The sequence below is a fragment of the Heterodontus francisci genome, chromosome 8, assembly GCF_036365525.1.
Source record: "Heterodontus francisci isolate sHetFra1 chromosome 8, sHetFra1.hap1, whole genome shotgun sequence".
NCBI classification, from domain to species: domain Eukaryota; kingdom Metazoa; phylum Chordata; class Chondrichthyes; order Heterodontiformes; family Heterodontidae; genus Heterodontus; species Heterodontus francisci.
In genome coordinates this window covers 24,349,235-24,377,030 of record NC_090378.1, presented here as the reverse complement: position 1 = coordinate 24,377,030, position 27,796 = coordinate 24,349,235, and the positions used below count along the sequence as shown (strand labels likewise).

The 27,796-nt window shown below is 44.7% G+C and overlaps 1 protein-coding gene across 3 annotated transcripts in view; it reads left to right on the top strand.

Moving 5' to 3' along the window:
• Positions 1-27,796, top strand: part of bcar3 (BCAR3 adaptor protein, NSP family member) — a 112,421-nt gene that overhangs the window by 71,536 nt on the left and 13,089 nt on the right. For all 3 annotated transcript variants that reach the window (XM_068036812.1, XM_068036814.1, XM_068036813.1), the window contains 4 exons: positions 17,317-17,445; positions 19,194-19,639; positions 21,257-21,357; positions 22,687-23,399. In XM_068036812.1, coding sequence (XP_067892913.1) covers positions 17,317-17,445; positions 19,194-19,639; positions 21,257-21,357; positions 22,687-23,399 — 1,389 coding nt within the window. The remainder of the gene's footprint in view (positions 1-17,316; positions 17,446-19,193; positions 19,640-21,256; positions 21,358-22,686; positions 23,400-27,796) is intronic.

The window sequence follows — 27,796 nt, the reverse complement described above, 5'->3', positions numbered from 1 at the left end:
TGTAGCTTTACCAGGCTGACACCTCATTTTTAGGTATGCCTGTTTCTGCTCCTGGCATGCCCTCCTGCACTCTTCATTGAATTAGGGTTGGTCCCCCAGCTTGATGGTAATAGTAGAGTGGTGGATATGCCGGGCCTTGAGGTTATAGATTGTGGTTGAATACAATTCTGCTGCTGCTGATGGCCCACAGTGCCTCATGGATGCCCAGTTTTGAGCTGCCGGATCTGTTCTGAGTCTACCCCATTTAGCACAGTGACGGTGCTACACAACACGATGAAAGGTATCCTCAGTGTGAAAACGGGACTTTGTTTTCACAAGGATTGTGCAATGGTCACTTCTACCGCTACTTTCATGGACAGATTCATTTGCAACCGACAGATTGGTGAGGACGAGGTCAAGTATGTTTTTGCCTCTTGTTGGTTCCCTCACCACCTGCTGCAGGCCCAGTCTAGCAGCTATGTCCTTTAGGACTCGGCCAGCTCAGTCAGTAGTGGTGCTACTGAGCCACTCCTGGTGATGGACATTGAAGTCCCCCACCCAGAGTACATTCTTTGCCCTTGCCACTCTCAGTGCTTCCTCCAAGTGGTGCTCAACATGGAGGAGTGCTGATTCATCAGCTGAGGGAGAGCAGTAAGTGGTAATCAGCGGAAGGGTTCCTTGCCTATGTTTGATCTGATGCCATGAGACTTCATTGGGTCCAGAGTCAAACTTGACTCCCAGGGCAACTCCCTCCCGACTGTATATCACTGTGCCGCCACCTCTGTCCATGACGGTGGGACAGGACATACCAGGGGATGGTGATGGCTATGTCTGGGACATTGGATGTAAGGTATGTTTCCGTGAGTATGACTATGTCAGGTTGCTGCTTGACTAGTCTGTGGATCAGCTCTCCCAATTTTGGCACAAGCCCCCAGATGTTAGTAAGGAAGACTTTGCAGGGTCAACAGGGCTGGTTTTGCCATTGTCGTTTCCTCCATTCAGGTCGATGCCAGGTATTCTGTCCAGTTTTATTCCTTTCAACTTTTGTGTAGTAGTTTTGTATAATTAAGTGGATTGCTAGGCCATTTCAGAGGGCAGTTAAGTGTCAACCATATTGCTGTGGGTCTGGAGTCACATGTCGGACAGCACATTTCCTTCCCTAATGAGCATTAGTGAATCAGATGGGTTTTTATGACAATCAATGGTAATTTCATGGTCACCATTGCTGATACTATATTACAATTCCAGATTTTTAAATTAATTAATTCAATTTAAATTCCACCACTGTCGTGTGGGATTTGAACCTGTGTCCCCTGGGTATTAGCCTGGGTTTCTGAATTATGAGTCTTGTAACATTATCACTATGCCATCATCTCAAGGAAGGCTATTGATGAAGCAGCTAAAGATGGTTGGGCCTCGGACACTACCCTAAGGAACTCCTGCAGCAGTCTCCTGTGACTGAGATGATTGGCCTCCAACAACCACAACCATCTTCCTTTGTGCTAGGTGGAGATTCTCCCCCCAAATTCCTATTGACTTCCAATTTACTGGGACTCCCAGTTCTGATGAAGGGTCACTGACCTGAAACATTAACTCTGCTTCTCTCTCCACAGATGCTGCCAGACCTGCTGAGTATTTCCAGCATTTCTTATTTTTATTTCAGATTTCCAGCATCTGCAGTATTTTGCTTTTATACTAGGACTCCTTGATGCCACACTTAGTCAAATGCTACCTTGATGTCAAGGGCAGTCATTTGTACCTCACCTGTGACATTCAGCTCTTTTATCCATGTTCGGACCAAGGCTGTAATGAGATCTGGAGCTAAGTGGCCCTGGCTGAACCCAAACTGAGTATTGGTGAGCAGGTTATTGCTGTGTAAGTGCAGCTTAATAGTACTGTCAACATCATTTTCTGATGATCGAGAGTATACTGATGGGGCGGTAATTGGCTGGATTGGATTTGTCCTGCTTTTTAAGGACACCTGGGCAATTTTCCACTTTGTTGGGTGGATTTCAGTGGTGTTGCAGTACTGGTATATCACAGAATTTAACCAAGCCCATCCATCTGAAACCAAAGCTGACATCAAGTTTCAAGGAGAGAATGTGCACAGGTTGCCTGGATTCTCCACCATGCTCACTGACTTTCTCCAAGAATTCAGTCACAGTATCATCTTTACATAGAAGTGCATAAAATGTACAGCACAGAAACAGGCTTCCAGCCCAATTAATCTTTGCTGGTGTTTACACTGTACACAAGCCTCCACCCACCCCTCTTTTTTTAATTCATTCATGGGGATGTTGGGTATCACTGGCTAGACCAGCATTATTGCCTATCCCAAATTGCCCTTGAGAAGGTGGTGGTGAGCTGCCTTCCTGAACCGCTGAAGTCCATATGGTGCAGGTACACCCACAGTGCTGTTAGGAAGGGAGTTCCAGGATTTTGACCCAGCGACAGTGAAGGAACGGCGATATTGTTCCAAGTCAGGATAGTGTGCGGTTTGGAGGGGAACTTGCAGGTGGTGGTGTTCCCATGCATTTGCCGCCCTTGTCCTTCTAGGGGGTAGAGGTCGCGGGTTTGGAAGGTGCTGTCTAAAGAGCCTTGGTGCATTGCTGCAGTGCATCTTATAGATGGTACACACTGCTGCCACTGTGCATCGGTGGTGGAGGGAGTGAATGTTTGTAGATGGGGTGCCAATCAAGCGGGCTGCTTTTTCCTGGATGGTGTCGAGCTTCTTGAGTGGTGTTGGAGCTGCACCCATCCAGGCAAGTGGAGAGTATTCCATCACACTCCTGACTTGTGCCTTGTAGATGTTGGACAGGCTTTGGGGAGTCAGGAGGTGAGTTACTCGCCGCAGGATTCCTAGCCTCTGACCTGCTCTTGTAGCCATGGTATTTATATGACTACTGCAGTTCAGTTTCTGGTCAATGGTAACCCCCAGGATGTTGATAGTGGGGGATTCAGCGACTGTAATGCCATTGAATGTCAAGGGGAGATTGTTAGATTCTCTCTTGTTGGAGATGGTCTTTGCCTGACACTTGTGTGGCGCGAATTGCCATTTATCAGCCCAAGCCTGGATATTGTCCAGGTCTTGCTGCATTTCTACACGGACTGCTTCAGTAACTGAGGAGTCGCAAATGGTGCTGAACATTGTGCAATCTTCAGCAAACATCCCCACTTCTGACCTTGTGATTGAAGGAAGGTCAAAGATGAAGCAGTTGAAGATGTTTGGGCCTACGACACTACCCTGAGGAACTCCTGCAGTGATGTCCTGGAGCTGAGATGATTGACCTTCAACAACCACAACCATCTTCCTTTGTGTTAGCTATGACTCCAACCAGCAGAGAGTTTTCCCCCCGATTCCTATTGACTCCATTTTTGCTAGGGCTCCTTGATGCCATAATTGGTCAAATGCTGCCTTGCTGTCGAGGGCAATCACTCTCACCTCACCTCTGGAGTTCAGCTCATTTGTCCATGTTTGTATCAAGGCTGTAATGAGGTCAGGAGCTTAGACGAAACCTAAACTGAGCTTCAGTAAGTAGGTTATTGCTGAGCAAGTGCTTGATAGCACTGTTGACAACACCTTCCATCACTTTACTGATGACCGAGAGTAAACTGATGGGTGGTAATTGGCCAGGTTGGACTTGTCCTGCTTTTTGTGTACAGGACATACCTCGGCTATTTTCCACATTGCCATGTAGGTGCCACTGTTGTAACTGTACTGGAACAGCTTGGCTAGGGGCACAGCAAGCTCTGGAGCACAGGTCTTCAGGACTGTTGCCGGAATGTTGTCAGGGCCCATAGCCTTTGCAGTATCCTGCGCCTTCAGTCATTTCTTGAGATCATGAGAGTGAATCAAATTGGCTGAAGACTGGCATCTGTGATGTTGGGGACTTCAGGTGGAGGCTGAGATGGATCATCCACTCGGCACTTCTGGCTGAAGATTGTTGCAAATGCTTCAGCCTTATCTTTTGCACTGATGTGCTGGGCTCCCCCATCATTGAGGATGGGTATATTTGTGGAGCCACCTGTTCCAGTTAGTTGTTTCATTGTCCACCACCCTTCATGACTGGATTTCTAATCTACCCACATAACCTTCTATTCCTTTCCCCCTCATGTGTTTGTCTGGTTTCCATTAAATGCATCTATGCTTTTCACCTCAGTTATTGCTTGTGGTAGCAAGTTCCACATTCTCACCACTATCTGGCAAAGAAGTTTCTTCTGAATTTCCTATTGTATTTATTGGTGACTAGTTTATATTTATGGCCCCGAGTTTTGGAGTCTCCCAAAAGTGGGAACATCTTCTCTATGTCTACCCTAATCAAACCCTTTCATAATCTTAAAGACCTCTACCAGGTCAGCCCTCAGCCTTCTCTTTTCCAGAGAAAAGAGCACAACCATGTACAATTTTTCCTGATAGGTATAACCTCTCAGTTCTGGTATCATCTTTGCTGGAATCACTTTCAAGATGGTGCTGGGTGTTGCTAAATCATTGCACATCATCAGCCTCTTTTCATAAAATCTTCTTCCAGTCCTACATCGCAGCCTGGAACTCTGGACTGCTGTTTGTCCAACACTCCCATTACCCTTCAATCTTCTGGAATTCTCTTCCCAAATCACTTCATCTTTGATTCCTCTCTGTCTCTGCATTCGAAAGCCTCTGAAGGAATTTGCCCACTCAGTGTCTGTGAAGGGGTTTGAAACATTCCTAAGAGATGGAATAAGGTGCTGTATGATAGATTTACCACCTTGGTGTTCCCTGTGCAAAATGCACCAAATTGGAGAGCATATGGGGAAATTCACATTCCAGCTTGGAGCACGTATGGAGAAATTGTGTGTCCCCAACTGGTGATTTCCTGTTCGTTTTATATTATTATGTGAAACCTCACAGGCTGGGATGAATCATTTCTTGACACATGGTCTCAATAGGCATCTCCTCAGTAGCAGGAATACCATAGTGGAATATCTCCCATTACGTAAATTCAGATCTCACTAGCTCTTTGCCTTTGGCCTGCCCTCTTAAAATCCCTTCATATCCTGCCCATGCTTTTTGTAAAGCGCTCTGGGATTTTCTTTTACATGAGCAAAGCTAAATAAATGGTAAGTTGCTTTGTTGTTTGGCTGCATTTGCTGACACATAACCACTAGGTGGCACAGTACTGGCACAGGCACAAATGCAGCCTCATCCACTGAAACATCACTGTCTGTGACGTCTCAGGCAGTTGCCAGTAATAAAGATGGCGCTGCTCAATTTGTCACAAAATAACAAATTAAACCCAAGTCCTCTTAATGGCTCCAAGTGCCACCTCCATCCCATCCCCAACAGTACCCCACCATCACGCTTCTCTTCGTTGCTCCCTCCCACGCCCATCTGCTCGCCACTCGCTCCTCGCCTCACTGTTGCCTTTCCTCGGCCACTCGCTCCCACCTTGCCGCTTGTTCCCCATCAGTCGCTTGCTCCCCGCTTCACCCCCCCCCACCTCTCGGTAAAGGCCTGCTTGGGTCTGCAAAAAAAAACTCAACCCAAGCCCAACAGAATCACATCCGACCCGAGCCCGACCCAGCCCGAGTCCTTCCATTTTTTCCCGCACCCGATCCGACCATCAGTTAACTTACCTTCCGTTTTTCACTTTGTTGCTGATCTGCACAAAATAACTGTAACAAAACTACCTTTCTAATCCAAAAATTAAATTTACATTGGAGCCACTTACCTGTGATAGAGCGTGTCTGACCCGGACCGACCCGAGCCCGAATGCCGGACCCGGAAGTGCAACCTGACCCGACTCGAACCCGACACATGTCGTCGGGACCCGTCAGGTTCGGGTCGGGGAGCAGGCCTTTACCTCTCGGCCACTCATTCCCGGCTTAGCCACTTCTTCCCCTCAGCCACTCACTCCGAGCCTTGCGTTTCGGCGCCCAGCTCATTCCCACTCCCCCACCTCCCGATGCAGTGTGGCAGGTAGCGATCAGCCGAGGGGGGCGGGGAGCATTGAGGCCTGGAGGGAAGCCACCAGTGTTGGGGGGTGTGGGGTGGTGTGTGGGGGAGAAGCGGAGAGTGAGCGGCCAAGTTGGGGGAAGTGGCAAGGCCTGGAGTGAGCGGCCGGGTTGTGGGTGGGTGGGTGTGGAGGGGAAGCGGGGAGCGAGTGGGGGGAAATGGCGAGGCCGGGAATAAGTGGCCGGAGTGCAAGGGGAAATGGGAATTGAGCGGCCGAGTGGGGGGAAGTGGCAATGCCGGGACCTAGTGGCTGAAGGAAGGCAGCAGGTGAGGTGGGCAGCAAGTGACCCTGCTCCGTCCCACAACCGCTTCTCCTCCCCCACTCCCTCCCGCTTCTACTCCCCCACCCTCGCTCTCTCCCCTGATCGCCCCCTCTCTTCCCCGCACAGGGAAAGGGGAGGGAGAGGGAAACTGCAGGCTAGAGGCTGGGGGAGCAGGTAAGTAGACCGGGGGAACTGACAGAAAGAGGATGAGGCTGTGGGGTGGGAGGTGGGTGGGGAAGAACACAGGTCTAGGCCAGGTGGGGAGTGGGGGTAGCTGGGCACGCAATGACATTTTCGAGCGCACGCGCGAATTAGTCCTGGCAAGCCGAGTGCTGAAGTATACTGCGCATGTACACCACCATATTGACAGGAAGAAACCAGCTGCACATGTACACCACCACCATACTGACAGGAAGAAAGTGTTCTGCACATGTACGCAGCTGGAAACGCACTGATGATGTTGGCGCCTGGCTGCGTCGTCAGGAATCACTTTGCTGTTGTTATTGCACCATTAGCTCCTGATCCTGTTTATTGTTTGTGCTAACATGGTTACACTGTCTATTTCAGGAAAGATAAGAGCTTAAAGCCTAGATTGCCTGATGGGTGTTGTATAAGGTTATTGTTAAACCATTTAAAATAATTAGATTTATTCTCGGGTTATGGCGCCACTAACATTTATTGCCCACCCCAATTGCTCCTCACAAGATGGTGATCGGCCTTCTTCTTGAACCATTGCAGTCCGTGTATTAAAGGTGCTCCCACAGTGCTGTTAGGTAGGGAGTTCCAGGATTTTGACCCAGCGACGCTGGAGGAACAGCGATCTCTTTCCGAGTCAGGATGGTGTGTGAGTTGGAGGGGAACTTGGAGGTAATGGTCCTCCGTGCCTGCTTTGGCGAGTTGCTGCATGTAGATCGTGCACACTGCAGCCACTGGTGTGCTGGTGGTGGTGGAGGAAGTGATGTTGAAGATGGTGGATGAGCTACTGATCAGGCTCAATATGAATAGGTTAAAATGCCGGTGTTAAAATAATGCAGATCGGATAATCTCCTGAATCACACATCAGCTAGGCCATGGTAAAAAAGTGTAAGGCGCCCAAGCGCTCTGATGCTGAGTTCTGGAGGTATTTTGTCTGACTTTGTCTGGCATTCCCTTCCACCTGTATTTGCAGATGGTAAAAACAGTCATTACAGGCAGCTGAAGCTCTGTAAAAGGCAGCTTGTAGTGGGGCTACTGACCGCATGTTCTTATTATTGTGTAAATGCAGTGGTGGCGGGGGGTGGGGGTAGGAGTAGTTTGCTCAGATTTATAACAGCGGACCATTTTAATTTCGCTTTGATTCCTGTGGCCTTTGATTCTAACAGCAATGGGCTTTAAACTTGTTTTCACTTTGTACTGTCACCTAATCAGACTCCCAGGTGAGAAATGGGGATAAATCTTGATTATCAGTAGAAATAAATGTAGAAATGTAAAACAGGCTGCCAACTCAACTATCACCCAATTTACACTGTCACAGAGTTTATGATCTACCCCTAAGTCTGTTCATAAAAACAAAAGTTAGTTTTACAAAACATATTCACAAGAACACCAGCACCTGACACGTTCATGTATTTCAGGTATACCAGGCTTCATGTCCAAAATAGTATTTTTATATATTCGTTTAGCCCTGAGTATATATTTTTTTTAATTGCTAGAATTGGGGAATACCACATTATAAGCTACATGACCTGAATGAGCAGCAGAGTGAAATCAGACTGTGACATGTGGATAAAAAACTGGCGGGGACTGGGTAGCTTGTTTCTCTGCACAACATTCTAATTCTCTATATACTGTGCAATGAATAAATCAGTGCCACCTTAACACAGTGAGTAATGGCACTGCCATCATACATAAACAAATCCAGTGGGTTTTAGGCACAAATCTTATATGTTTACTCACCAGTGTGAGGCCATTGATGTATTTTAAAGATATGGAAGGGCTTTTAATTAGAGCGACAAATAGTGTCAAAAGACACATTATTGAACCACAGGAAATGGTAAGCATTAAACATTCTTAATCTGAGTGAGCAAACACCAATTAGAGCACCACTTGTACATGTTATTTAGTTAATTCTCACTCTCTGATTCTGGATAGGAAACACCTTATTAAACATTCTCCCTGAGGTGCAGTAAGTCATCAAGTAAGGACTGGTCTCTACTGAGCTATCTAACTGTAGCTGGTGCTACTAGTGTTCATCACATCATCCCTCGGTTAGGAAGAGATTTTTAAAAATCTCCCTTGGTTTCCATTCCTGATTGTTATTCAGTGACCCCGTTGAGAGTAAGTGTTTGTGGCATGTTGGTGGAAAACAGAATTGAGTTTGCAATTGATGCTTCCCAAAGAAATACATTGAAGTTATAACACAGAAATAGGTCACGCAGTCCAACCAGCCTGGTTCAGCATTTACCCCCCAGTTCCCATACCCCTTTAGCTCTTCAAACACCTATCCAATTTAACCTTCAATGTTGAGTTTCCAGCCAACTCTAGAAATAGATTTCACAGCTTCCCATCGCTCTGTATGAGCAAGTTTCTCTTGTTCTAAATCACTTCCATTTACACTTGTATTTATGGCTGCCCGTTTTGACCTCTCAACGCTGAAAACAGTCTGCTTCTAGTTATCCTATTCCATGCTTTCATCATTTTAAACATTAATATATCATCCAATTATCTGCATCGTCCTAAAAACCAAGAGGTAGCGGCCTAACCGGTGGTTACTGGACAGAGTGCAGCCTAACCAGTGGCACTGGACAGAGGGTAGCCTAACCAGTGGCACTGGACTGAGGATGGCCTAACTAAGGGCACTGGATGGAGGGCAGGCTAACCAGTGGCACTGGATGGAGGGTGGGCTAACCAGTGGCACTGGATGGAGGGTGGGCTAACCAGCGGCACTGAATGGAGGGCAGGTTAACCGGCGGCACTGGATGGAGGGTGGGCTAACCAGTGGCACTGGATGGAGAGTGAGCTAACCAGTGAATAGTGAAAGGATCATTGATTGTATTAAACAAGAGAACAGAGGAGCTTCACATGAATGCATTGACTGATATTTTTACAAATATCGCCCAGCAGACATTCAGCCACATTCTGAAGCCCTGCAGTGACTCAGGGAGTGTAATCTGTAATTCTGCACTGCTCAGTAAATGAGTTGACTGTCTTCCATTCCATTCTCTCTCAGGGCTCCTTCCCTTTTAAAATACTCCACTGGCCTTACAACCTCTTGTCCTGGGGCAATCCATAAATGTCACAACATTCAGAGACTGCATTGGGCGTAGGACTTAAAACAAACTGTTATCAGGCAGATCTCATTAAGGCCTTGTTTTCATGAACTACTGAAATTTTATAAGATACGATGTTCTAGTAACTTGTCAGGTAATATACCAGGGGTTAGCTTCTTCCTGTAGATGAACTTCATTGGAGTATTTGGAGTATTGTGTGCAGTTTTGTTCTCCTTATCTGAGGAAGGATGTTCTTGCTATGGAGGGAGTGCAGCAAAGGTTTACCAGACTGATTCCTGGGATGGCGGGACTGACATATGAAGAGAGATTGGGTGAATTAGGCTTGTATTCGCTAGAGTTTAGAAGAATGAGAGGGGATCTTATAGAAACCTACAAAATTCTAACAGGACTGGACAGACTAGATGCAGGAAGGATGTTCCTGATGGCGGGAGAGTCCAGGACCAGGGGTCACAGTCTAAGGATAAGGGGTAAGCCATTTAGGACTGAGATGAGGAGAGATTTCTTCACCCAGAGAGTGATGAACCTGTGGAATTCTCTACAACAGAAAGCAGTTGAGGCCAAATCATTAAATATATTCAAGACAGAGTTAGATATAGTTCTTAGGGCTAAAGAGATCAAGGGATACGGGGAGAAACCGGGAACAGGTTACTGAGTTTGGAAGATCAACCATGATCATATTGAATGGCAGTGCAGGCTCAAAGGGCCGAATGGCCAACCCCTGCTCCTATTTTTCTTTGTTTCTAGCTTCTTCCTGTAGATGAATTTCATTATCTCTGATTATATTAGTTGAACTCTGGTGAGATTGCTCCCTGTGGGAGATGGATGCATAACCTCGATTGACTGTTCTCTTGCCCAGCACAAGTACATTTTACCATTAGCCTTATACATACACCATCATAACTTACATCTGCTGTGGCACATTTCCACAGGCTGTCTTCAAGAACAACAACAATTTGCATTTATATGGCACCTTTAACATAGTAAAATGTCCCAAGGCACTTCACGAGAGCGTAATCAAACAGAATTCGACACCGAGCCATATAAAGTGTTATTAGGACAAATGACCAAAAGCTTGGTTAGAGGGTAGGTTTTAAGAAGCGTGTTAAAGGAGGAAAGCGAGGTAGAAAGGTGGAAAGATTTAGGGAAGGAATTCCAGAGCTTACGGCCTAGGTACCGGAAGGCACGGCCACCAATGGGGCAGTGAGTAAAATCGGGGATGCACAAGAGGGCAGAATTGGAAGAGCACAGAGATCTCAGAAGGTTGTAGGGGTGGAGGTGATTACAGATAAATGGCCACTGAAGGACTTGAACACATAGATGAGAATTTTAAAATCGAGGTGTTGCCGGGCTGGACCCAATGTAGGTCAGCGAGCACAGGGGTAATGGGTGAACGGGATTTGGTGCAAGTTAGAACCTGGGCAGCAGAATTTTGGATAAGCTATGTAGAATTGACTGACTACAGTGTACCAATGGTAACTGGCTGCATGGGACTTGGATCAATATGACTGAATGTCATTCTTCAGAATCTCGCTTCCTCTCTCGTTTTTCTGTGGCTGTAAGTTAGTGTTGTAAATCTTAAAACTGGTGTGAAGTGACTGTGATGTAGCATTTGCGGTGACCCTCTGTGGAACCTGGTAAGATGTCATTTCCATTAGACTGGTGAGCTCTTAATCAATTGAGTGCAGTCTGTTCTTGCTAATTAAAAGTTGTTAATAGTTCCCAAATAAATTATCCAGTAGTTCTGTAGCAAAGCAACAAAGGATTTTATATTTAATAATACAATTTCAGTTCAAGTTAACAAAATAATTCAAATTAAACAACTTCAAACTAAGAGGAGTAGTTTGTATTTGTAAATGAATCAACTGCAGCTTGAACACTCTTCCATCCCACTAGATGTAATTTGTGTCCATCCCTTCCTAGGTGAATTATTGGTATTTGATCAGTAAACAGCACTTGTGGTCTTGTACATTGAAGCACAAACACCTCCTGGCACAGCAGCAGTGGGATGAGGGATGAATTCAACTGCTCTCCTAATCTCAGCCACTGGTCACAGCAAGGAGTTGCCCCCTCACTGTGTGAGACAGAGAGCCTCTTGCCCGGTGACCTCCCGGGCACTGCTGAGACCAGCGGAACTGAGAGGTATATAATTGGCAAAGTTTCACCAGGCTGTCACTCTGTCCTTCTTTACAGTGCTCCTTAAAAGCTGCCTGTTTGACCAAGCTTTAGGTCACCTGTCTCTAGAACAGCAAAGACTGAGGGGTGACCTCGTAGAGGTGTTCAAGATTATGAATGGGTTTGATAGGATAGATGTAGAGAAGATGTTTCCAATTGTGGGCAGGACCAGAATTAGGGACTATAAATATAACAGCCACCATTAAATCTAATAGGGAATTCAGAAGAAGCTTTTTCCACCCAGAGAGTGGTTAGAATGTGGAATTTGCTATCACAAGCAGTATTTGAGGTGAATCGTGTAGATGTATTTAAGTGGAAGCTGGATAAGCACAAGAGGGCAAAAGGAGTAGAAGGATATGTTGATAGGATTCGATGAAGAGGGGTGGGAGGAGGCTAGTGTGGAGCATTAACAACAGCATGGGTCTGCTGAGCTGAACGGCCTGTTTCTATGCTGCAAACACTTTGTAATAACTTGAACAGAATAGAGGCAGTCTATACTCGAATTTTATAAAAATTGTAATGAAGGAGAAAATGTCTCAACAGGCTGACATCAGGATTCAGTTCCTAATTTCACTTGATTGATTTGGAGTTGATGAGAAGCTGTGGCAATAAAACTGTAAAAATTTTTTTTTTTTTACTTTCGGGATGTGAGCGTCACTGGCACGGCCGACATCTTTTAGGCCAACCCCTAATCGCCCTTTAGTGGTGGTGGGCCACATTGTTGAACCACTGTAGCCCGTGTGATGAAGGTACTCCCAATACTTATATCTGAGATTTCCATATATGACCATCATCATGTGTGAGTGCTGGAGTACCACTTGAGGGCACCACAGTACAAGTACACCTTCATGGAGTTTAACACACATTCTGTGGTATTGGAGAGAGAGGTGAATGTATGAGTACAGTTCTCTCTTATTTCTATTTCCTTTATGAGAGAAAAGGTAACGTAGCTCTTTTAAGGAGCCAGGACGGGCATGGTTGGCCGAAAATCCTCTTTCTGTGCGGTATCATTCTATGATTCTAACTTGCCACAAAGCAAAGTAAATGAGAAGCATAACTGTTGGGATAATTTCCTTACCTTTTGTCCTCTGTAGCACTCAGTTCACATCTCATGATGTATTAACCCACTGAACTATTTGTGGAACACTCAGTTATAATTTAAAAATAATTGACATGTTTTGAGTTAGGCCTCCTGGGAGTCTGAGAGAAGCAGAATGGTAACCAGACAACGGGGGAGCTGGAATTCCGGGGTTGCCTGTCACTTAGATCGGCCCGGTAGGGTTGCCAAGTCTCGTTGAAAGCATTCCTGCAGGTTTGCTCACTCGACAGCAGCAGCAGTTGGGAGATCCATGCCCCATTCCCGGGCATCCCGGCAGAGTTGGTCCAGCCCAATGACAGCTCGTTTCATCAGTTAGACAGAAGACCTGCCTATGACAGAGCACGCCCCCAAGGGAGGAAGGGATAAATGACAGAGCACTCCCCCTAGGGAGAAAGGGATAAGGGGAAATGGGGATTAGCTGGGAAATTCCGCAGGGGGGGGTTCTCCTGATCTCCCGCTGTAATTTCAGCAGGAGACCAGCGGAAACCCCAGGTTAAGAACTGCTGTTTCCCTTAGGGATTACCTAGGTCTCCTGCCAGCGCTATTGTGGGAAACCAGGAGAATTTCTGGGCCCATGTTTCTGACTCCAGAACAGGCCTGCCATTTGTCAGAAGAGAAGGAGAGGTTTTTTTTTTATATAGAGCTTATATATCTTTCAAAAAATCCTCAAAGTAGTTCATTACATGGAATTAATTATTTTGAATTGCATTGGCTGTCAATATGTGGGCAAACAATAATGGAGTGACACCAGGCAGAAACCTGCAGTCCATGGCGGACCATGGTTTTTTAAAGTGATTAAATTGCAGTGAACGGAGTGTAAAATAGAATTACAGGGCTGAATTTTATGAGCCCTCCAGGGCTCATGGCGGTGGAGGTTGGGGGGGCGGGTGGTGGCCGGTAAATTCTTCCGGGAGAGGCCCACCACAACCCCCTTACCTTAACCCAACGGCCGTCCCACGGTAGATGCATCTTTCATTAATATTTTCACTGCTGCTATGGAGGCTTTGAGATCCATACATTAATGTATAGTCGGAGTTAGCTTTATCTCACATGGAGAAGAGGCAACAATTGGTGGCAAATGCTGAAAACTTCTTGTTATTTGCTCACTGGTTAGTGGGCACCATGAGGAGATGCTGTCCTGCAGTGGCAATGTGGAGAAGTTGGTTGGCATTCATTAGTCACTCCGTATGGAGTTGCGAGGCGTCACACTGGTGGGAAGGGGGCAAGACTGAAATTTTCAGGTCAGGAGGTGGGGGGAGCGGTGAAAATCATTCCAATTGGTTGTGGGGATGGTGGCAAGGGGTTGAGGGTCAAAGGTGCTGAAGTTGGGTGTGGGGGGGGTGAAAGTTCCACATAGCGAAAGGTGTTTTTTGGCTGGATAGGTCGTTTTATTTACTGTTTACACAGTGGGAGGGGGGGGCGGTGGGAGAGGGGTTTCAAAGTTACATTTACATTTCATTTCCAGTTTTAATTGCAGCAGCACCTTTAAATATTGCAATCACTGGGAAGTGCTTGAAGCCCTTTAAAAACAGTGCCAGCATCTGCGTTGTGGTGCCAGACGCCATTGCCGGAGACGGTGCGGCCGCCTCCTCTTCATCATTGGGGGCGGGCCTTCCGTCCCCTTATGAGTGCAGCACACTCATAACTTTCAGCCCATAGAATCATAACAGCACAGACGAAGGCCATTCAACCCTTTGAGTTCATGTTGGCTCTCTGTCGAGCAATCCCATGCCCCCGCTCTATCCCCATAGCCCTGAAGTTTATTTCCCTCAAGTACCCATCCAATTTCCTTCTGAAATCAGTCATTATCTCCACTTCCACCACCCTTGTAGGCAGCAAGTTCCAGGTCATGACCACGCCCTGCGTAAAAATAGTTCTTCCTCACACTCCTCCTACATCTCTTGCCCAACACCTTAAATCTTTGTCCCCTAGTCCTTATACCATCAGCTACTGGGAACAGCTTTTTAATGTCTACCATATAAACCTGTCATAATGTTGAACATTTCTAGCAGATCTTCCCTCAATCTCCTTTGCTCCAGGGAGAACAATCCCAGCTTTTTCAACCTAATCTTGTACCTAAAATCCCTCATCCCTGGAACCATTCTAGTAAATTTCCTTTGCACTCTCTCAAGGACCCTCACATCTTCCTGAAGTGTGGTGACCAGAACTGAATGCAATACTCTATTTGTGCCCTTAGCGGAACTTTATAAAGCTTCAGCAACATTTCCCTGCTTTTCTACTCAATACCTCTGTTAATGAAGCCCAAGATCCCATATGCTTTGCTAACTACTCTCTCAATGTGTCCTGCCACCTTCAAAGATTGATGCACATGCCCCCCCCCCCAGGTCCCTCCGTCCCTGCACACTCTTTAGAACTGTGCTATTTAGTCTATATTGCCTCTACCTTTCCCTTCTGCCAAATTGCATCACCTCACTTTTCTCTGTATTAAATTCCATCTGCCACTTGTCTGCCCGTTCTGCTCGCCTACCTTTGTCCTGTTGCAGTCCAGTGGTATCATCCTCACTGTTTACCACACCTCCAAGTTTGGTTTCATTGGCAAATTTTGAAATTTTACTCTGTATTCTAATATCCAAGTAATTCATATATATATGAAAAAAGCAGTGGTCCTAGCGCTGACCCTTCAGGAACACCACTGTCTACCATCCTCCAGTCTGAAAAACAACCATTTACCACGACTCACTGTTTTCTGTCCTTAAGTCAACTTTTTATCTAAGCTAACACTGACCCACCTATTCCATGAGCTTAAGTTTTTTTAACCAGCCTTTTATGTGCTACTTTTTCAAATGCTTTCGTAAAATCCTTATAGACAATATCCACTGCATCCCCTTCATCAACCCTCTCTGTTACATCATCAACAAATTCAATTAGATTAGTCAAACACAATCTGCCTTTTACAAATCCATGCTGGCTCTCCTGAATTAACTCAACCCTCTCCAAGGGCTTGTTGATTTTTTTCCCTGATCATTTTTCTAAAACCTTTTCCACCACTGATGTTAAACTGACCGGCCTGTGATTACTAGGACTGTCCTAATGACCTTTCTTGAACAAGGGTGTCACATTTGCCACTCTCCAATCCTCTGGCATCTTCCCTATATCTAGGAAAGATTCGAAGATTATGGCAAGCGCTTCTGCTATCTCCATCCCCACTTCCTTTATCAACTTGGGGACATAAGCCATCCGGACCAGGTGACTTATCCACCAAGCATAACTAGTACATCCAGCCTATCAATCTTCACCCCATCCATTACCTCTACCTATCTACGCTTCTAGTAAACACTGATACAAAGTGCGCCTCTAAGCATTTATCAACCTCTTTGTCCCTAATAAGTCCTACCCGCTTCTTACTACCTACTTACCATTTACATGTTGCTACACATAGGGTCAGACCGAAGATGCAAAGGTACCACAAAGTTACTTGCATGACCAAAAAAGCACTTGAACATATAATGAATGGAAAGTTCAGTTTGTTTTTGCTGGTATTTTGTTAATAAGTTAGAGTTACACATTTATCAAAAGGTGATTCACAGCCAATGACAGGTGAGACAACTTTAGGAAACATCCTGTTATTAGGATAGAAGCAGAGATGGAGTGACGAATAAACCAAACAGTGATAACAAGCCAAACACTGGTCCACTCTGGTATTTTGTTGAACTAATAACTAAATGTAAGTGAATTATCAGCTCATTAAATTGACAGTAATGGAGAGGAAGTTGTAGCAGGAATCAGAATCGCTTATAATGCTATATGTCGAACCACAGGCCACAGACACACACACACACATGTATATACACACACATGTATATACACACACATGTATATACACACACATGTATATACACACACATGTTATATACACACACATGTACATACTCACACAAACACACAATGGAAATTAGCTTGAGGCATTGAATGTGCCTTTTTGTCTCTCTTGTCGATTTTCTGGTTCTTACCTTTGTTCCACAGGATAAGGAAACAAGCATCAATTATGTTACATCTCCAAGCAACTGTCAGAATTATATTAAAGTTGCTCATGGATAAAAATCCCTTTATGGCATCAAAAAAGATTTTTGAGAGCTGTGTACAGAGTGTATAATAGCACACAAAATATGTCGTGATGGAAATTAAATTTTTGTAACTAAATATAATTAAGTTAGCAAAGCGCAAATAAAAGCATCATTAGCAGCTTGGGAACAGATGCCTTCCTGTAACAGAACAGTGAGCAGAGTAGTTAGTGCATGATAGGCAGCATTAGCCCAACTGAAGCTCGGGTATTTCCAACTGCTACTCATTAACAGTGTGCCTCCAGCACAATTTCCTGCAGCTATTAATTTGAGATTAAAATGGATGGGTAAAGCACCAGCTGGAAAATTGGAATCACGGCCAAACACCCCTTTGGACTCCATGTGGGCTCAATGAAAAAATCCGATCAAAGTGTGGAGCAGCTACCTGCAGGTAAAGGAGTGAGAATCAGATGGAAGGTTTCTAACCGCCTCTTTGATGTTTCTGCTCTTTTGTTTTTAGTTCTCAAAGGAAAGGTACATAATGGATTCGACGCCTGAGAAACTGAGAAAGGAGCTTGAGGAAGAGCTTAAGTTAAACAGCGAAGACCTGCGAAGTCACGCTTGGTACCACGGCCACATTCCCAGGAAGGTACGCTGCTGAACATTGCTCGTTTTGATCTGGACCGTGCTGTTTGCTCTCCGTTAAGCTGTGATTGTTTGCTTCAGTTGAATACTTTGCACAGTCATGTTAGAAATTACCACAGAAATGAGACAGGGTAGAGCCATGTTTCCTATACAAGACTCCTCTGGAGATCCCATATGGTTTTGAGTCAGTCTAGACTTTATAGTATCACTTAATACTGATTATTCCAATATAAGCGATGAGATCATTTTCCCCAGAGCCCCAGTTTCACAATGCTCTTGTGCTGGATTATAAATGGAAAAACATGATCATATTAAACCAAAATTGCCTTTTATCTTTAAAGTATCAAATTAGAAGCCTTCCCAAATGCCCAGAGGTAAGGTCTCTGAGGTTGCAATTGCTCTTTGCCAGTAGCACAAAACAGGCAGTTCATATCAGGCATCCTTTGTAATCCCAGTCGGACACTGCCTTCCATTGATCTCAGCAGGATTGAGTATAAGGCAGGCAGTGTAACGAAGAGCCATTGCAATTACACCCAATAGCATTACTACTGAGGCAAATTTCATCCGCTGTGTTTCCGACTTGTACTGATCAAGGAGGTCCCAGGGGTTGATTCTGAGCTGGTGCTGAGAGTATTGATCTCAGCTGAGATGCCAACGGGTGCTGAGATTTTTGCCCAGTTGGAGGGTACAACAACAACACCAACAACTTGCATTTATAATAAAATGTCTCAAGGCATTTGTGGCTTGTGTTCCCTTGAATAGAGGAGATTGAGCAGTGTTCTGATCGAGATGTTTAAAATGTTACGAGGATTCGATAGGGTAGATATGGAAAAACTATTTCCTCTGCGGAGGGCACGCGTTGGGGTGGGGGAGGGGGAATCCAAAATGAGGGAGCATAATCTTCAAATGAGAGCTCGGCCGTTCAGTCCTGTGTTTGGGAATCCAGTACCCGCTGTTGTTTGAGATGTACAAATGAAGATTGCTTTTACAGGTGGCTGCTTGATCATTTTGATATAGAAGACAAAAGAATGCGTGCATGTACAGAACACTTACAAAGGTATATGTACGTGGTTACTCCAGCTGCAGTACTGCGTTCTTTGGAAGGATATACTTGTCTTGGAGAGGGTGCAGCACAGGTTCACTCGAATGATACTGGGGCCTAGGGGGTTAAATTATGAGAACAGGTTGCATAAATGCGGCTTCTGTTCAGCTGAGTATTGAAGATTGAGAGGTAATCTGTTCAATGTGTTTAAAATGTTCAAAGGATTCTATAGGGTAAATATAGAGAAATTCTTTCCTCTCGTGAGGGAACCCAGAATGAGTGGTCAGAATAAAATTTGCGCAAAGCCACTCAGAAAGCACTTTTCCACACAGAGATTGGTAGAAATCTGGAACTCTCTCTACCAAAAGGGTCTGGATGCTGCAGTTAATCGGAATTTACGAGATTGCAATCGCTAAATTTTTGTTAGGTAAAGTTATCGAATATGGAGCATAGATGGGCAAATGGAGTTGAGGTACAGATCAGCTGTGATCAAATTGAATGGTGGAACAGACTCGAGGGGCAGAATGGCCTCCTCCTGTTCCTACTGTTCCATTTGCTTTTGTTTACTGCTGTATGTGGAACATTCGAATAGCTACCAGCTTCTTCAATACCTGATGCCATGGAAGTAATTGTGATAATGTGTAGCAGCCCTGTGAATAAATGTTCTTGTACCCACTCCTGAGTCACACTGACAGTGTTTATGTTTGTAGGTGGCAGAGACCCTAATTCAGAGAGATGGAGATTTCCTCATCCGCGATTCTCTCTCCAGCCCTGGGAACCAGGTCTTGACCTGTCAGTGGAAAAATACTCCTCACCACTTCAAAATCAACAAAGTGGTCGTCCGGTTGAATGAAGGCTACACCCGCTTGCAGTACCAGTTTGAGCGGGAGAGCTTTGACAGCATCCCCGCACTAGTCAGGTGCTACGTGGGGAATCGCAAGCCAATCTTCGAGCAGATTGGTGCCATCATTTTCCAGCCCATAAATCGGACCCTTCCGCTGAGGATAATGGAGGAGAAATATGGGATGGCTTCTCCTGTCAAGCAACAGTTCTGCTCTTCACCAGATGGGAAATTGGACGCAGAAAAGCGACTGAGCTTGAACGTGTCAAATGGGCCCAATCAGGAGCGGATTCTATCATCAGGGAACCTTTGGAGGTGGGTTACTGGAAGGAAACAATTCATTACCTACTGCAGATTAAGGTTCAAGTTATGGATGCCTTTCTGTTTAACAGCAACTGTACTGTATCACACAATGTGCAGAAATCTCTCATTTGCTTTGATCAGGAGTACTCACTAACTTTTTACTCGGGTTTACAGTTCCCTGACTCCGGGTTGCTCTTACAGATCCAATGTAAAATTCACCTTGTCTGCTTATTTTAAAAAAACACATCCACGGAACGAGCTTTCCATTTAAAGAATCTGTCTGGCCTATTAACGGTTGGATGTTTGCCTGGTTTCCTGTTTGGATTTGTTGTGATTGGCTTCGTGAAGTAAAAGCTTAAACAGACACACATGCACACTCTCTTCTCCCTGGCCCCCTGCCCCTCCTTCCTCTTTAATCCCAGCTTCAGCAACATCCCAGACCAGGCAGGTGGGAAATTCAGGTGCATAGACTTGCCGAGGGTCACAACCAGTGAGGGGGAGGAGGAAGCTTCAACTAATCCCCCCACCTACTACCATCCCACATTGTTATGAGCAGCAGTGGTTTGGACGAATTTTGTCAATGAATCCTTTCGCATTCAGACATTTCCAGCCTCCCAATTGTTACTGCAGAACCTCAGCACAATGGGAGGCCCATGCCAGGGTCACTAGTAGCAGGCCTGGCTACTCTAGTCACATTTCCATCCTCTGTGTGTTTATCTGATTCTTCCTTAAACCTTCTGGGTGGGAAAGCCTGAATTTAAACCCAAAGTATGAACACGTGTTATATCGTATTATTTTTGCTAGGGACAACAGATCAGCTGGGGAAGGGTAAAAGGTCTTTAGACCATCAAACTCTGTCCATCTAATACCCTAATTCTGGCAACCTTGCATCCAACACCATTAAGAAGTGTAACAAAAATAAAATCGGATGGAGTTGGTGGAGTTGGATAGCCTGTTGACTTTTCAGTATCTCTCTGGATTACAGTGTATTACTTTGTGCTAAATGAACAGGAAAAGGATTCATTGCCAGGCCTCTTCCCACACTGTTTTTTACCCCCATGTTACTAATTCAGCTTTGAACAAGGCAACTTGTACAAAACTCACTGGTGTAATCCTCTGTAGAATCCGGTTAAAATGAAACAATTCCGCATTAATTATTGATTCTGAGCTTTTCCAACTTCCAACATAATCTGTGGGCCCTTTGTCCTTGAAAGGATTTGTATTCTTGTAGCACTTTAAAGTGACGTCACGTTCCAATCTTTGACCTTGGAGATGAATGTTTTTGTAGCTGTTTTAAACGAGGATGTACAACAGGTTAAGTTTGATGTTTTTTTCCATAACGGGGTTTGTTTTACATCCTCTGCAGAATTCCTTCGGCTATATCATGGGAATTCAGTACATTTATGTTTTTATAGGCAGCTTAACAGCCCCTTTCGTCTTCAGCTGCCTGTACTCAGTACTATCCCACTGCTTGAGGTGTGAGCGAAGGAAGGCTCCTGCTGAAAAGTACTTGCGTTTCCATGCACCAGTTTGGCAAAGTTTTGCGCTGCTCCAAAGTTTTAAAGCACCGTCAGGCAGCAAACATACAGGTTTCTTTTTAAAGAAACTTTCTTTTCTCTGTCGCCACAGGAATAAAGACAGGAGTGGGAGCCAGCCTGCAAGTCTCGACTATGTTCAAGATAGACGACAGCCCTTGAAATCCCACCAGTCGGAAAGTTACCTTCCTTTGGGTGAGTTTGGAATCAGACGCAGTTTTAGACAGCACTGAAAATGTGCGTAACTTTTCACAGACTTTACAATTGAAAGATCTGAACACCTTTCTTTCTGTGCTTAAAAATGACTATGTAGCATTTACTAAATTCCTTACCATGTTCAATGGTCGGTGTTGAGCTGTATGTTCATGACATGAAGAGTTTGCTGCCTGTGCTTCGACACTGTACCGAATGTAACCCGCCAAGCAATGGTGTTTTATCATTTGATCCATTACCCTATTTAAGGTTAACTTTCCTGTGTTGCTGTACCGGGGCTAATTCAGATTATAGTCTTTGTAACATAACAGAAAACCAAAGTATCTAAATAAGACATCCAGTTATTTGCCTGTAATTCTTAAATATATCCTTACAGAAGAAAGAACCTGCATTTACATAGCACCTTACACATCCCCAGGACGTCCCAAAGCACCATTTATCCAGTTAATTATTTCTGAAGTGTAGTCACTGTTGTAATTTAGGAAATGCACAGCCCATTTGTGCACAGCAAGATCCCACAAATAGCAATATGATAGTGACCAGATCATCTGGAATTCTTTAGTTAATGATGTTGGTTGAGGGATAAATGTGTCATGTGTCATGTGGGTTAGTGGATCACTTAGTAGCACTCTCACTTCTAAATCACAGGGTCCTGGGTTCAACTCCCATGCCAGAGCTTGAGTGCAGTATCGAGGGAGTACTGCACTGTTGGAGGTGCTGTTTTTCAGATGAGATGTTAAACCAAGGCCTCATCTGCCTGCTCAGGTGGATATAAAAGATCCTATGGCACTATTTTTAAGAAGAGCAGGTGAGTTATCCCTGGTGTTCTAGGCAATATTCATCCCTCAGTCAACCATACAAAACAGATTATCTGGTCATTATCACGTTGCTGTTTGTGGGAGTTTGCTGTGCGTAAATTGTCTGCCATGTTTCTCACATTACAACAGTGGCTACACTTCAAAAGTAGTTCATTGGCTGTAAAGCATTTTGAGACATCCAGTGGTCATGAAAAGTGCTAAATAAATACAAGTCTTTCTTTTCGTAAATATACCCTGGACACCAGGAATAACTCCCCTGCTTTTCTTTGAAATATTGCCATGGGATCTTTTACCCACCTTAGAGGGCAGACAGGGCCTCCGAATAAAGTCTCATCCAAAACACGGCAGCTCTGACAGTGCAGCACTCCCTCCGTACTGCACTGGAGTGTTAGAGTACTTTTGTGTGCAACCTTCTGATTCAGGAGCGACAATGCTACCCACTCAGCCACTGCTAACACTGACTATGGTTTACTCCTCTCTTGTTTACTCACAGGATTGAAGCTTCCGCAACAGCAACAGCACCACCCTCAGCACCAGCACCAGAAGGGAATGGAAGGAATTGCACGCATCAAGGCCCCAGTATTTAGAACAGGCAGTGAGCCCGCTCTCAGTCCAACATTTGTCCGATGCCCCACTTTGGAATTGCAAGTTGGAGAGGCACTGAGAGGGTCTGATAGTCAACTCTACCCGAAACCACCTCCAAAGCCCAGCAAGGTGCCATCACTGAGAATGCCACACTCCCCTTCATTAATGAACGATCCTGACAGAGACAAGTATGGCGAGATGAGTGCCAGTACCCCAGAAAGGGGCCATTACTACTGTGAATTAAAGCATGATGCTCCATTGGAGCAAGCAGGGACAGCTCAGTATTTATTCCAGCCTAACAGTTTTGTAGAAAGACTAAGAACTGAAGAAGCACCAAAGATCTCCTTTCAAAGATCCAAATCTGTCCTCAGCATTTCAGAGGAGAGCCCCTTCCAGTTCATAGTCTCTCCTGCGGAAGATGAGGACGAGGAGATGGACCCAGTCTTCCTCGGACCAGTCTTTGAGATCGTCTCCAGCTTTAAGCCCAATGGCTTCAAATCAAAATTGCTTCCCTCTGACAATAAGCCCCTGGACACCTGGGTGATCAGACGTGTCAAAGAACTATTTGCCAATAACGACCCCACAACTATTGCCAAGCACATCCTTAAAGTGGACAGCCAGGTAAGCATTTGCATTAACAATTCATCCCATAGATTTATAAAGTTACATAATTCCATCCTACTTTAAAAGTCTTTGTAGTCAGAGTAATGAGCCCAACCGCCTTGGAGGCAGGAAGGGTATGTAAAGCGTCTGCTAGACTGTTAAGAGAAAGATGTCATTTGTACAATTTTGATTGAGCCTGACCAAATTAAACCAACGTGAAGAGCAATTTACTTAACAATTAGCCACCTCGGTTGTGGTTGTATGATTACAGGAATTAGAGGGGGTGAATGATGGATGATGGAGGAATGGGGAGTGTGCTGATCTTTTGGAGGCCACTGAGCTCTTCATTTCATAAAGTATCTGGTGTATTCAATCTGTTGCTTCTAATATCTTCTACAGTAGGTTGATTCACTACAAAGCGTAAAGTACAAAATTGTAGCACCTTTTGTTAGAACACATCCTTCACAATGCATAAAAACATTAGAGTGTATAAACTGCCTTTGTATTCTTAGAATAAATTGAGAACACATTTCCTGGGAGGGTTAACCACATCACTTAAACCTCAACAAACACCAGATGATCAAGATTTTTGGCAAACATCAAAAGTACAGGCATCTGCTGTGTGTATCCTTCAGAGTAACAAGTGATGCAGCTGGTGGTAAATGTTAATAAATACAACTGATAGACTGGTTGTACTTTCTTACTTTGCTCCCAGAAACCTAAACATGACAGTGCAAGATTACATTAGGAAAACCAATGATGTTTATTAGTATCATATTGTAAAAGACATAGAAAACACTTTAATTTATTCACCACATGAATTTCCTCGCTGTTTTCAGCAAAGCATAAACAGTACAGGATATTTTCTCTGGCAGGAAAATTGGTCGAAGTGACACTGGCCAGCACTCCTGGGAGGAGCTGGCATGAGCGATTTGGCATTCAGTCCCAGTGCCACCTCCCGCCAGTTGGCACAACTGATGTTTGGCAGAGACACCCTAAAGTCATTCCCTCAATTTCCTCTTGCAGGTCGGAAATGGATAAATTATCTTTCCTTCGCGTGTGCCTGGGTACCCTGCCCTGCTGCTTGTTCCTCTGCTCGCTCCAGAGGGTCCTGCAGCGTTTCTTAAACGGATCAATGAAACATGCAGTGAAGTGACCTGAGAGTCTGGTGAGTGAGCCAGGCACTGCTTCCTGCTTACCTGGTTGTTCCCATCTCAGGTGCACAGGCTGAGCTGTCTTTCTAAAGGCTGCAGCCCAGTGTCCATACACTCCAGCAGAGAACACCCATTTTACCTGAGATTTACACCAATCACCACTCCAATGGAAATGCAGGAAATCCTCGTGTAACTCTCTCCTCTCCCCCAGCCAGCGCCGATCATTTTGAAATGGTGTAATAGCAGCACGAATCACCACGTGGAAATCTCTTGCCTAAATATCCTGACACTTTGAGATTTCGTGTTTCCTCGATCGGGAAGAGGAGACTCTAACCCAGCTCCTGTTTCTGTGGCCAGCATTTGTGACAAATGTAAGTGCAGCCTACAGCACACTGTCAGAACATGAAACCAGGAGCTATTCAGGCCCACAGCAGTGAGTGGTGAATGCTTGCCACTTCTCCACAGAAGTGGGGGGAGGGGGGGGGTTATATATATATAATAAATTCATCATTGAAGCAGTGATATTTATAGTAATGCTTGTGTCACAAATAGCTCCGACATTTTTTAGGAGCTAAGATTCCCGGGATGTTTTTTAGCAATAAAGATAGCCTCTCTATGCAGACACTAACATCCTTGACATGCTGTTAACCTGACAATATTAACAGCTACTGTTGATTCCTCCCACTGAAACGCTGAGTATGGAGAAACAAATGATTAAAAAAGGCTGTTTGTAATTACTAACGTTTTCATAACAGAAAACCAGCACTGGCAGGGGAGATGAGTTCAGAACACAAAGGCCCCATCTGTACTGGTTACCTGATCTGTGTTCCCACTCCACCCAGTTACTGAGCATTGCTTTGAATGGATGATGCTTTTTCTGGTGTGATTTTGTTGTCAATAGACTGAAATCCAAGTGTTCAATCGCTGGTGCTTTATTTCAATTCACAAAGATTACTGTAACACAGTAACAGTGGAACAATGAGAAACAAATTCCTGTGCTGGAGGTAGAATCAGTTTGAGAAAATGCTAGCATTTCCACATGGGAGCTGTTGGATGGACCATAGCCAAGGCCAATCCTGCCCTCAGCTGATATACGTGTGCACACCCTTGGAACAGGAGTCACTGGATATTGACCGTTACCACAGGCACAGAGATAACTGTACGCCCACACAGTCATCCTTAGCGAGATCAGCTAAACACAGCACTGACCAGCAATGGAAACCGGAAGCTTTCCATCTGTGTGGTCTCAGTGCCACTGATGGTCACAAAGAAACAGCTTGTGAAAGACCTGACGCAGAAAATTCCTGGCTTTGATCTTCTGTGATGCTCTTGGACTGGTCTTCTGGCTCTCTACAGACAGCCTCCCCGAACCCGGCCAATTTTTACAGTCATATGAATTATTTGCATAATTTTGCCAAGTGTCCACCTATAGTGAAGTCAGTCAATAGTTGGGACAGGCCTTGAGGTCATATCAGTCTTAATCTTGCTATTCCCACTAGGGATCAACAGGCATCCCTTGCATCCATTGTTGTGGCTTAACTGACGGGCTTAAAAAGCCTGGATGATATATTTGCCTGGTTTGTATATTGTAACAATATGGCCAGCTATTGATTGTCAGAAGGAAATCCAGTGAGCGGGGAAATCAGTGAGAACAAAACAGGGCAAATCCGTGTCAATTCTCTATCTCCGTCTATCCTGAAAGAGGAAGGTGGAAATTCCAATCTTCCATATTTAGAAAGCAAATTCTACATAGTGGATCGAATTTTACACTTTGTTGGTATAACTCTAATTTTGGGCACAAACCCTTGTGTCAGTTCTCCTGACATGACTCACAATTTTCATCTACTACGCTAACTGTCACTTATGCAAACACTCTGTTGCAGCAACAGCAAGGGTGAATACCCCTTTGCATTTTAGCATTGGGATTCACTGGGGTAATTGTGACTGCGTGCTATAGTATAAGAGGGTGCTGGCGAGTCGCTAGCCTGTTTTACATTTTTCCTAATTTTTATTTCCATTGAAGTCAAATCAGGAGATGCAGAACAGGTGGCCAATTCACTACCACTCGTTTTACACTATCACACATGGTCAAAATGACCCCCCCACCCCTGTCACCCCCTCTATCTCTCCAGATAATGATGTTATGCGCTACCCTTTATTAACACAACACCCTTTGAAATACAACTTTGAAAATCAAAGCCTGGAAATTACTCATGGTGATGATTGCACAAATGTTTAATATTATTTTAGTAGAGGTGCCAACCCAGTTAAAATCAACAGATTAATGCTTCCACTAAAATAGCAAAGTGGATTAGATAATGAATGCATTACGTTATTGTGCACTGACCTCAAATCATTTTCAGCCTCAGATCACAGCAAACATTCAAAACCATTTATTTTCAACTGTTCGCTATTTTTCTAGAACCGACAGTCTAATTGGGAATAAAGAAACAGGAGTAGGTCATTCAGCCCCTCGAGTCTGTTCTGCCCATTCTATTATATCATGGCTGATCGGTACTGAAGTAATTGCAGTGTATGTCATCCAGACCTCAAGCACTGGCACTGCAGGAATTTGAACAGCAGTGAATGGAACTGATGCAGTGCAACCTCCTGTCATAGCTTGGACTTTAATCTAGTGTTACTTTGCCAAGGTGGACCATTTCAAAGAGTCCAGTCAATGTACTGCTGATCAGTCTGCCAATATAGCTACAATGCAAATGGTACTGAACAGATGTCAGCTATTACAGATTTCAAACTACACTAGCTGAAACTATGTTAAAGAAAGAAACATGCATTTATTGCATTTTACCGAACCTTAGGACATCCCAAAGTTCTTTACAGTCCACGATGTACTGACAAAGTGCAGCCACTGTTGCAGTGTAGGAAACAGGGCAGCTAATCTGTGCACAGCAATGTGACAATGACTAGATAATCTATTGGGCTCACAGTTCCTTTGAGAACCCATGGAATAACATTTTGAAATGTAACATTTTGCGATCGTGAGCTTTGAACAATAATTATGATCTCATCAATCAAGGACCCAAATTTAGTGCCAAGCTACACATTAAAGGGGAAATTCATCATTTTGTGCTTTTATATTACAAGTGTCAGCTTGGTTTAGTGGTAGTATTTGTGCCTTTAAGGCAGGAAGTTGTAGGTTCACAACCCCAATCCAACAGCTGAGCCTGTAATTTACACTGACACTTCAATGCAACACTGAGAGTGCTGTGTTGTCACTGCGTTGTCTTTCTAATAAGCGAC